Source organism: Sminthopsis crassicaudata, chromosome 2 (genome assembly GCF_048593235.1).
Source record: "Sminthopsis crassicaudata isolate SCR6 chromosome 2, ASM4859323v1, whole genome shotgun sequence".
Taxonomy (NCBI): Eukaryota; Metazoa; Chordata; class Mammalia; order Dasyuromorphia; family Dasyuridae; genus Sminthopsis; species Sminthopsis crassicaudata.
In genome coordinates, this window is record NC_133618.1 from 494,024,980 (window position 1) to 494,037,364 (window position 12,385).

General features: G+C 46.0%; 1 protein-coding gene across 1 annotated transcript in view; it reads right to left on the bottom strand.

Annotated features, from left to right (window-relative positions):
- The window catches only part of PLLP (plasmolipin), a 33,603-nt gene extending 23,945 nt beyond the window's left edge, over positions 1-9,658 (bottom strand). The window contains exon 1 of the mRNA XM_074293510.1: positions 9,323-9,658. Within this exon, the coding sequence (XP_074149611.1) occupies positions 9,323-9,469 (147 nt within the window). The 5' untranslated portion in view covers positions 9,470-9,658. The remainder of the gene's footprint in view (positions 1-9,322) is intronic.
- Between the last annotated feature and the right edge of the window lie 2,727 nt (positions 9,659-12,385).

Consider the following 12,385-nt stretch of genomic DNA (forward strand, 5'->3'; position numbering starts at 1 on the left):
ATCTGACCTCTGTTTGCCTCAATTTCCTTATCTGCAAAATGGAGATAATAGCACTTACTTGTATTTGTGGCAAGGATCAAATGAAGTAACAATTGTAAAATACTTACCATAGTGCATGGAACATTACTATTATGTAAAATTTTTAACTATTATCATTGTTATTATTATCATAGTTGTTACAAATAATTAAGATCCATGTGACTGAGTGAAATAAGTGAAAAGGTATCCAGACAAAGTGCTATGCAAAATTTGGGGACAGGGAAAAAAAATCCCCTTTCTTCAAAAAAGCATAATTTTAGTTGATCTCTTTTGTTTTTGTATTATCTTCGTTTCCAAATGTCTTCTCCTCCCCAGTCCAATAGGGTCATTCTTTGTAACAAAAATTTAAAGAGAAAGAGAAGAGGGGAATATCCATTCAGCAAATCTAGTCAACTCACCAATCAAATCGGATAATATAGGAAATATTTCTTACCTACAATCTCACACATGTGCAAAGTGATCAGATAAGTGTATTTTCTCCTTTCTTTTCTCTGGGGAAAAACTTCATTATATTTACACAGTGACTAGTTTCAAGAAAAATCATTCAGCTAGCTACAGGAAGAAAGGCACCTAAGGAGATTAGGCACCTTGAAGGAGATTAAAAATGTCAGCAGATAGTGGATGGTAGGGAGGTCCAGTTGAGGCAACAGCATGAGCCAAGCCAAGAAGCCTAAACATCAGGAATACAACAGGGAATCGGAGCATGTCTTTGGATCACACAGTATTATATGAAAGGGAGAAATATGAAATAAGGCTACTAATTAATGTAGGTTTGGATAAAAATTAGTTCCTTTACATCATGAGTTACTGCTGAATTCTTTTCAGAGTTGAACCTCAGAGAGCATAAGGATCTCCAACAGACCTCAGAACTTTAATTCCCTTCATTTTATATATGTGAAAACTGATGCTCAATAAAGTGACTTGCTCAAGTAATCTTTGTGTCTCAAGTTCTTCAGAGAGGGTTACCTAGACTTGGGGTGCTGGACCAGATAATCTCTCATCTCAACCCCAGACTCCAGGACGGCTCTAGGATTCTAGGACTTGCTTCTCCCTTTCCTATGTGAGGAACCAAAGCCCAAAGACATGAACAGCTCCCTCCTCCTCCCCTCCCTTTGTTCCCACAGATCAAACCCAACCCTCTCCTCATCTTCTCTCCCCCTAGACTGAGGAGCGGGCACACTGGGGCCCAGGACCCACAGCTGTGCCCTCGGCGTTTGTCTGTGGCAACACCAGAATGTGGCCTTGCCAGGCCCAGCCTCCAGCTCAGCCTTTCCCTTCTGGGGGTGGTGAAAGAGCCTTTATGGAAAAGAAAAGGCATTGTTTGGAGTATTACAAAGGGGCCGGGGACACAGAGGCGGTCTTGAACGGCCTCAGCCTTAGAAAAACAACAGCCCCTTTTCATTGGCAAGTCAAGTTTAGAGAGGAAGAGGCCCAGGAGTGGTGATCAAGACTCAGGCAGAACTTGGGGCAGGGTCCAGGCGGGCGACTACAGTGGATCTGGACCCAGGAGTTCATCTGGTAAGCAAAGCAAGAGGGGGCCAAGGCTCAGGTGGCCTCTGGAGAGAGACCAGAGTTCCAGTCCCAGTTTTACTGCTGGCCTAGCTTTTAACAAATGACTTCATCTCTCTAGGCTGTTTGCTCCAGTGTCAAATCTGATTTACCCTCACTCCTGCCAGGGACTGGACGAGAGCCTGCTGCCATATCAGAGAAGAAGTTAGACCTGGAGTCAGAAAATCCTGGTTTGGATTTCATATTTCACTCTGGGTCTCCTGACAAGTCCTTTGAGGTGTCTGAGCTGGTTCCTTCACCTGTAAAATGAAGATAATACGCTGTTCCCTTTCCCTGGGCAGCTTCAATTGACAAACCCCTCTGTAAAATGAAAGTTTGGGACAAGATGATGTCTAAATTTCATGCATTCAGGGTACTTGCCTGGAAAGGGCTTTTGCAAACTATTGATAAGCCCTGTTTATCATCATCAAATGAGGTACAAATGTCAGGGATCATTTGTAGCTCACAAACATCTTCTATTGTCTGCACTGTATGGAATTTCCCTTAAGTCAGGGAAGTCTGAGCTCCTCCTAAACCCCACTTCCCCCCCCAAGAGCAGAGCTCTGCACAGAGTGGGAGTCGTTCTACATTGAAGGTGCACCCTTGCCTCCTATTACGCTGCAACATGCTCTCCCTCCCAGTCCCACACCCTGAACTGGCCCCACAATGCTCTCAGGGCCTTGTCCCTGACCATGGGACAGGCACCTGCAAACAGGTGGCAAGGCTCAGTGATGAGAAAGCAGACCTGACTTCCCCATTCCTGGACTTTACTGGTCCCCTTTCAAAAAACAAACACAAAAAAAGAGTGTACCTTTGGTTTTTGGCCCTCCTTGGTATTTTATATTGGTTCTGGTGAGTAGATCTAATAACTCCTCAGGGCTTGACTGGGCTGGAACGTGGCCAAGGAAAACAGAACTATGGAATGCAGCTTCATTGCCTTCCAAGCCAAGGGCTGGAGCTAGCAGAACCAGGTTGGGTCCTACTCTGTTGGTGTGAGATAAATGGATCTTCTTCCTGGTTCTATCACAAACTTCCCCTGAGACCTTCTCAGGCTGACCATTTGCCCATAAATTTGGCTTGTCTGACCACTTTGTGTCCAACATGCTTTGCGTTCTTTGTGACCATGAAGCTGTCAAATTCTCCTGTAGCTCATCATGGCCTGGAGATATCCCTGGTCTATTGATGGAAGCATTCATGAGAAAGCAAAGCTCAGGTGGGCTTGATCAAGTCTGAAAGGCTTCTAGAACAAACCAGTGACAACCTGTGCCTGCTGTCTGAGGGCCGGCTCAGCTAAGATAAAAGGATCCCTACTAGCTCTTTGGCCATGAAAACATCTAGCAAATCTGGAAATTTCTAGTCTTAGAGAGTGTATAGGTCACAGGGTCATATATATAAAGCAGGAAGAGACCCGTTCCTTATAATCCAACCCCCTCATTTTAAAGATGAAGAAAATAGGGCTCAGGGAAATTAATTGAGTGTTCAAATTCAGATCTGCTCGTTTAAAATCCAGCACTACTCCTGACACATTACACTGAAGTTGCCTGAAATACCAACTGGATTAATACCTGAATGTTAGACACACAACCCTAATGTCAGAGATAGGACTTGAACTGAGATCTTCCTGACCCTCAGGACTGGCCCTCAGTCCAATTCAATTCAATAAAGCAGTCTTTTGTTCTTGAGAATCAGCCCTCAGAACTCATTTCTTAGGACTGACACAGATCAGTATAAGTCTTGTGTTACTAGGCCTCAAGTTTGAATGTCTTGGATTCATTACTGCTGGAGTTGACAGTGGGGCAGGATGTCTAAGACCCTGTGAAAATGTGTGATGTGTATATAAAACACACACACACACACACACACACACACACACACACTCAGAAACCTAGCTTTAGCCTTTCTCTTAACTAAGAAATGCTGAATTGCCTCCTGGCCCCAACAACCTCCAGGGAAATCTCTATAATTCTCCTTCAGGGGACATGCCTGATGCCCTTTCCAGGGGAAAACTGCCCAGTAGGTATAGGAACACAGATTTGGGGTTCCTTCAGTCAATTTCCCAAATGCCAGAAATAGAAAAGAAAACAGGTCAAGAGAGAAGAAATGATTTGCCCAAAAGTCACACAAGCAGTAAGTGGCAGTTGAGCCTCAGGCAGCTTCTGAGCCCTCACATAAAATTCCTTCCACTGTACCAGTTTAGCCTGGTTTCGAGGCTCAACTCTTATCTCCTCTCTAGTCTTGTAAAAATTAGTGACAGAGTGAATTCACACTTAGTACCTTTTATTTACCATGTCCCCCAGCTGGGCTAGTGAAAATGGGACTTCTTTGAATACAGGCTTGTAACAAATCCTGACAAATAAGCCTGTTTTGTCAGGCCACAGAGCAGGGTGCTACTCTGATGATGAGATTCTTCACTGAGAGGGAATACAGACTCATGTAATCCAGGTAACAAGAGGGAGTTCTCCCTGAGCCTTCAGAAAGAGGAAGCAGGTCCAAAAGAAAACTTGAACTTCTGACTTGAACTGAATGCTGACCCACCTTCCATGCCATACCTGGGTTGGGTGGAATTTAGACACAATACCTGAATCACACAGATTCACACGGTGGTATGACGCAGAGTACAGGATCAGCCTGGCACATCCCCAGGCTGCAGGTTGCATTTAGCCCACCCAGCCAGAAAGACCTTCCAGAAGGTCAGTACTGGACTCTGTAAGGCAACATGGATCCAAAGACTAGGCTGAATCAAGACTGGACATAAGGGACATAGGTAGCTGCCCACAGTATAATGCACAGGGGCAAGGGAGCATTTTTAATGTAGTTTTTACGCATAATTTAAAATATGTGACTTTTTATATTTTTGAATGTCAGATAATCTCACTCTTTATGTTATGTAGCAATTTATTTTGTGACAAATCAAGTAAAATATGACCTGGAACATTCAAAGCTTCCTGTAGAAAGTCACAAATATTCAAATCTTGCCTGAGGCCTGGGACAAATTTCTTGCCCAAATCACTGAAAGACCCACCCTAGCTTATCTCAATAAAGTCATAAGACTAAGGTTACAATCAACAGACCAGAAATTCTTACATTCAAGTGAATAAGATATCCTTCAAGGCAGCCAGTCACCTTGGGCGGCTACATATTTTTTCCTAAGCTGCTCCCACTTTGAAAACTAACTTCTCTTTGGAAAAAGCCTTTAGGGATATTTTGGAAGCTTAACAGGAGAATCCATCTGATTTCTTTAGTGGCCTCATTTTTTTGACCCAACTGAGATACCCAATTCAACTTTTTGGATATCTCCATAACTTTTGGCTATTTCCAAAAATCTACCCCAAAAGCTGAAGACTTGTGTCATTTCTGCACACATCACTCCTCCAACTCTCTCTGAGGTTAAAAGAATGTGCTTAGGCAATTCCCAAAGAAGAGTCTCAGAAATAGAAGTTTCCTCTTTCACGTGAATGTGGAGTCAAGCACTTTCCCATGCATTACCTCATGTAAGCACCAGCATAACCCAGGGCAGAGATTATTATTCCTACAGTATCTGATAAAAGAGGAAATAGGCTGCAGATCTAAAGTAATTTGTCTGAGGAACCTATGGTTAATAAATAGCAAAACAGGACTAGGACCTAGGTTCCTTGACTCCCAGGCTGGGGTTCAATGCTTCTCCTGAATTATTGTACAGGTAGTTCCCAAGGTGAAATCCATCCAAAGGAGTATTAAATAGAGGGAAGTAGATTTGACCCATATTGTGAAGAATCTTTAAAGCTAGTTGAGGAATTTGGACAACTACCTGATCATTTAAATAGAATGGAAGCACTATTCATTCAAAACTCTATATTGACCAATAAAGATTATAATTTAGCTTTTGAAATGAAACTTAAGTACCTAAACCCCTCTTAGAATGAAGCTTAAGTTTCTGGCTCTGACCACTCATACTTCCACCAGTCAGGCCAAGGCCAAGGTGGAAAGGAGGACAGAGAAAAGACCAGAATTCCAGAAACAATTCCTTCCTGACTCCTCAGACCTATCTAAGAAATGCCAATTTTCTGCCTCCCACTGATGAGATGACTAAGAGGACTGGAGTAGGGTATTTTGGACATCAGTCAGAGTTTTGACCCTAATTTTTTTCACTAGTATAATTAGTACAGTTATACTATCACCAGCTCCAGAAATAGCATGAAAAAGAAAGGCATTTACAATTGCTCATGCAGTTTTACCTTCTCTGGAGTTTGAAGCATCAACTAGATTAAACCTGTTATATCTGGCCCTATTGGAAACAACAGAACAGATTAATGACCCCCTCATCCTTATTTCAGGCACTAGCCAACTCCATATGCCAGCTCCTGCCTACCCCTCACATGATGAGCCTACCTAGGAAACGGGTTCTATCCATCTCCAGCCCTCTCCTCCCCTCCCCTTCCTTCTCCTACTTCCCTCAGAGAAAAGGCTCAGAGACAGAATTCCTCACAACACCTACCCTACTGCCCACAAGTGAGTTAGAGATCAGGAAGCCCCAGCTATGCAAGAATAGGCAACAATGCATCCCAGCAAAAAGAGCCTGGATAGACAAGCAGGAGACAAAATTATAAAATCTTGGAATTCAAAGGGACCTCAGGGATCACCTGATCCAAATCATACCTGAAGGAGAATCCCAATCAAGTGGAATCCAGACCTCTACTTAAAAAACTCCAAGGGAAGGGACTCAGCCCCAAGACACCCATTTCTGTTTTATTCAGCTCTAATTGTGAAGAAGTCTTTCTTTCCATGGAGCTGAAATCCCTTCTGCAACCCTCCTTTATTTCTCCTACTCAGCGGGCCAGAACAGAGTCTAAACTTTTTTTCTGATAATCTTACAAATGCTGGAAAACAGTGACCTTTGTTGATGGGGGTGAGGTCTCTTTAAGATTCCTTTCTAATTGCCCAAGCCATGGCTGATCTTGATTCACAAATCCTGGTCAAAAGCACCCTTTGGAATATCCGGGCCCAGCCCCACCATCAGCTCAGCTTCCCCCAGCCCTCACCTGATCTGAGCTAACTGAAAAGCCAGCCGAGAACTTGGGGGTACCGCCCATCATCTTCTAGGTACAAAAGCAAAGAGCCGGAGCACTCTCTTTGCAAGAGCCATCGCAGCCAACACATGGTATCCTTCCAGCCATTTAAGGGTTCCTGCTCGCCCAGTGGCCACCTCTGGCCCTGGCGTCTTTCTAACTGAGCTTTACTTCCAAATTCCTACAATAAACCTTTTATTTATCAATCTAGGTTTTCGGGCCTGTACATTTACAGGGGACACTGAGCCTCATGGGATTATTTTACTATTTATGCGCTGAAAAATGGGGTTCCCCTTTTCCTTTCCCTCATTAATTCTTTCTTCTCCAGACTAAAATCTGAGATAAGATCATAGAATTGAGAGATTACTGGGACCACCCCAATTATTTTGTGGAGAAGAGTACTGATTGCCAAGGCCTCCCTATGGTCACATGGACAGTAAATAGGAAAACAGGGACTGGAACCCAGATCCTCTAGTTCTAAATCCAGTCTTTCTACCTCTGCAACTGATCAGCCATAGGTCCTTGACTGAACAAGTCAGTTCAACTGACGACTTTCTCTTCTGGAAAATGGGGAAGCTGGTGTCTGCCTTATTCTACTTCACAAAACTGCTATAAGGCTCCCCTAACATACTTTGGAAAATATTAAAACACTACGCAAATACAAGATATTGCTACCTCTCCTCACTCTCCCCATCCTGTCCAAAGTTGCACCCACACCTTATTGACACTCAGAGTTTTCTTAAAACTATATATATCAGCAAAACTGAGCCTCCCTGGCTGGTCCTAGAAGGTAATGAGCAAAGCTCATGTTTACCACTTTTGCTGAAGAGCCCTAGCTTTATTCATAGCTCCAGGGAATGAGAACTTTAGAACATATATATCTAAGAATATCATTCTAGTGCAATAACAGAAGTTAGAACACGTTCTCTGCCTCCTCCATGGCTTGTTCCCTGTAATCAGAATGCTCAGGAATATTACATAGGGCCACGGAGCAGTTACCTTTACTGTCAAGTCACTGACAAGGAGAGAGACTGGCTCTGTGCTTTTTCCTATCACCACAGAGAAGCAATAAATCCTGCTGTCAACAATTCAGTCTCTTCAAATGAGACTGTCTACACTGTGGCCAGGAACTGGACCCAGCTTTTTCTGGCCCAGGGAGCTTGCTGCTGAGGAAACCCCTTCCAACAATGCAGGTGCCTTCTCTGGGCTAAGTCTGAGAGCTGCCTAGAGCTCTGAGCAGCGTCCTGGTGAACTGTTACAGGGGAGGGAACTTGAACTCCAGGTCTTCTCGGCTCGCAGGCAGCTCTCTGGCCCACAGTAACACACCTTCAACACATCATCCAACTCGGGTTTGCAGAGAGGGTGGGGCGGATTATATTCGGGGCAAATTCCTAAATTGTTCTGTCAGACTTCATTTTCTCACTAAGGACCTCTCATGTCCATGGGTTTGTAAAGCAGAAGAGATCAAGTCCACTCCTGAGAGCTACTAACTTCCAGGAGCTGACCTTTTCGTGCCTCAGTGTAGGACCACACGCAGAATCCTAGGACTGAAAGGACTGTGGAATTTCCAGGCCATCTAGCCCAACATCCCACCCCGTGCAGACATCCCCTCTACAAGATCCTTCCAGGGTGGTCGTCTAGCTTGCGTAATAATCTGGAAAAGGTTTGAGTCAGCAGGCATTAAGATTACTATAGGCACTCCGCAGTCTATACCATGGAGCTTCTCTCCAAAGGGAGCAAAAGTCCCCAAAGTGCAAACAAGTCAGGCCCAGGGTCAACGTCGGGCCCAGAGCTGAAGCAGCGGAGCGCACCTAACCCGGGGCGGCCGGGGCGGCCCAGCCCAGCTCCTCCCCGGCAAGAACCGGGCGCACGCAGCTCCTCCGGAGCTGCACCGGGCAGAGAGCCGCCTCTCCTCCGGCAGAAACAGCCGGGGGCAGGTACAGTCTGGGGGAGGCTGGAGGAAATAGAACGCACTCCCCCTTTTGTGCGAGGGCAAGACCAGGTGTGCTGAAGTACGGCCAAGTGCGAGACGGGAGGAGCGGGCTTGTGTCAGGGGAAGGGTGGCCAGGTGATGTCCAACGTAAACCTGCTAAATACAAATCCCGACCAAGTTCCTCAACCGGCTCCGATAACGGTCTAGTTCGGAATGCAGTCCGGTGTGTGCGTGTCTCTGTGTGTGTCTCTGTGTCTCAGTGTTCTTGTGTGTGCGTGTCTCTGTGTGTCTCTGTGTATGTCTGTGTTCTTGTGTGTGCGTGTCTCTGTGTGTCTCTGTGTATGTCTGTGTTCTTGTGTGTGTGTGTCTGTGTGTCTCAGTGTGTGTCTGTGTTCTTGTGTGTGTGTGTGTCTGTGGGCGCGTGTGTGTTCTTGTGTGTGCGTGTCTCTGTGTGTCTCTGTGTATGTCTGTGTTCTTGTGTGTGTGTGTCTCTGTGTCTCAGTGTGTGTCTGTGTTCTTGTGTGTGTGTGTGTCTGTGTGCGCGTGTGTGTCTGTGTGCGCGTGTGTGCGTGTCTCTGTGTGTCTGTGTGCGCGTGGAGCCTCTGTCGGGCGCGGGTGACCTGGCGAGCAGCGGGGCCCCGCGTTAGCTCCCTCCCCGAGGTTCCAGACACACATCCAGCCCCGGACCCTCCGGACCGGAGCCCAGCACGCGCCCTCTCCCCACCCTCCAGGCTTTTCTGCCCCCCGGAGAACTCACGATCTCCACGATCATCAGCGCGCCCAGCAGCGAGCGGAGGAAGCCCAGGTCCGGCCGCAGAGCGCCGAGTCCCGGCAGCGAGGAACGGGCGCCGCCCTGCACCGGGGTGCTGGTCTGGGTGCTGACTTTGGACGGGAAGTCAGCCATGGGTCCGGCAGCCCTCCAACCCCCACCTCCGGGGGCTGAAGACGGCGGGGAGCGACGCTTTCCTGCGCTTCGGGGCCCGCGTCCCTGCTCCAGGCGGCGGCGGCTGCGCTCGGCGCTCCCCGAGGGACTGGTCCGGCTCCACGCTGGTGCCCCGAGCACGGACTGCGCCGCCCTACGCGCTTCTGGGCGGCGCCGGGGGGAGGGAGCGGGCGGGGGTACAGGTGCTCGCCGAAGCTCGACTCCCGGCTCCGCCTTCCTTTGTTAACTCTTTCCTAGCCCTCGGCGCTTGGGGATCCGGGAGACTCCGGGGCAGGTTCCAGCGGAGACTCGGGGTAAGGGAAAACCGGAGGGGAGACCGGAGGCGGAGGACGGCGCTCCCCGGCCAGAGAGGAGGCGGTGACTGACCGTACACTCGTTGAGCACTCAAACTCCTTCCCCGCAGCCCCCGCGGCACCTCTCCCATCAGTCAGTGTCCCTCACACCCAGCCGAGTGCCTTCCGCACGGCAGGGAACGAATGAAGGTGGAAGTGAACGTGGGTCTCCTCCCGGTACTGCTCGGCGGCTTTCGCCAGGAGTCCCGCATTCACGCAGGGTCTCTAGGGGAACAAGTCTTGCAGCAGAGAGAAAAAGCGCCAGAATTCGGAGCCTGAGGAACAGGCTGGGGGCACACGGGGGAGATGCTAGATCTAAGAGAGAGGCGAGAATAGAACTTCACAGCAGGAAATCTGCTAACGGCCTGCGCACGGCCTCCGGACCTCGCTCTGAGTCTCAAGCCTCCGCCGTCCCTATTACTCGGTTTGCGTTTGAGCAGTCCCAGGATGTCCATTCTCCGTTCGGAGGGCCAGTTTCCGAGCACAGGCCTATTTTCTGTTTCTAAACTGCAAAGGCTTTCCCTTCAAATACCGGGTGCCTGCGACCAGGTGCTGACAGGGACGTGTGGGTAATGTCCACTTAAAAAAAGGTTTTTTGGTTTGTAATTTCATCTCTTCCCCCATGTATCTCTGAAGTCTGTCTCACACTTATTAAGTCTCATGCAGCTTCATCATGTCATGCTCTGTTTTTTTCTATGACAATCAGGAATCACGTTTTCCTTTGCAAATTTATTTCAAGGCTGTCCTTCCTCAAGCCCACCATGATAGCCCACCACTAGATTACATGAGTATCAGATGATTTGCTCATCTGCATTAGCGGAGGCAGTTTTTATATTCAGAATTACCCCATTCTAATGAAATTACAAGCCAAAGTTTTTTTTTTTCTTTTTCCTCCTTTTTTTTTTTCCTTTCTTTTTGCTGAACATTACTCAAACTACACTGTTACTTAGCACTTGGTCTAAGACATTCAGTGCTTTTCTACCTCCATATCTTGGTTCAAAGCTGTTCGGTGTACTTGAAATACTTTCCCAACTCCAATCTACAATCTTATCCCATCGAAATTCTATCTGCCTTCAAGTCCTAACTTAAAATATCTCCTTTTCCCGGGAGCCTTCCCTGATAACCACTGCTCCTCCCCAAATGCCTCCTCATACCACAACATATCCCAAACCAAGTGATAAAGATCTTGCCTTCTTGAGAGTATACATAGCAATTTTAAACTTCCTTTATTTTTCCAAATACATGCAAAGATAGTTTTCAACATTCACCTTTGCAAAGTTTTGTGTTCCAATTTTTTTCTTTCCCTTCCTTTTCCATCCCTCAGACAACAAGCAGTTGATATAGGTTAAATGTGCAATTTTTCTAAACATATTTTCATATTCATCATGCTATTCAAAAAAATCAGATCAAAAGGGAAAAAACCATGGAAAAAAACAAGCAAACATATGACAACAAAAAATGGTGAAATTATTATTATTTGATCCACATTCAGTTTCCATAGTTCTCTGAATGAGGATGGCACTTTCCATCCCAAGTTCATTGGAACTGCCTTGAATTATCTCATTGTTGAAAAGAGCCAGGTCCATGGCAGTTGATCATCATATAATCTTCTTATTGCTATGAACAATGTTCTCTTGGTTCTGCCCACTTTACTCAGCATCATTTCATGGAAGTCTTTCCAGGCTTTTCTGAAATCGGCCTACTCATCATTTCTTATAGAACAATAATATTCCATTATATTTATATACCATAACCTAGTCAGCCAACTGATGGGCATCTATTTAATTTCCAGTTCCTTGTCATTTGAACTTTTAAGATTTCAGTATTCTCATCTGAAAATGGGGATATTGGACCAGCAGGGTAGCTCTAAGTTACCTTTTAGATCGAGGTCCTATGAATAGTTTTGTACAAATGCAGAGTGCTTCAGAAGATAATAGTACCTGAAAGTAGAGAACACTAGGAAGCAGATGGAATTTCTCTGCTCAGTGCTAGAGAGTTGCATCTGAGAGAAGCATGATGATGTGTGAGAAAAGTATATTGGAAAGACTGTGGCGCACGCAGCAACATTTTGGAAATGGCTTTGGTTGGCTAACTAAATGTTTGAGAAGAGTCTCTTTGATTGTATAGCTGAAATTGTCATTATCTTCAAAAAGGCTTTAGCCAATTCTGCTATTTCTTTGTTTCCTTGTCTTCAACTGTACTCTAGTTTTATGATACCAACCAGTGAAAGACCATGCCATAGAGGAGGAAGGACTGTCTTCCTCTGAGGCAACATGATCTCCAAGAAATGGAAATTCCTTGATTTTTATGTTTATTCATCCCCATTCAAGGTATAGAGCCATTGGAGGGTGAGCCAGAGAAATCTGGTCCCTGAAATCCAAGATAGGTTTTGCTGCTAGTCCTGAAACTGATACCTCAGGAGCTGGTAGTAATCTTTGAGAGAAATCTTCTGGATTGTGAACATGGAATGGTTAATGACTTTACTAATCACCTTGATTTCCTCAAGCTTGCTTACCATCTAGGAGACAGTAACTACCTTGGGAAT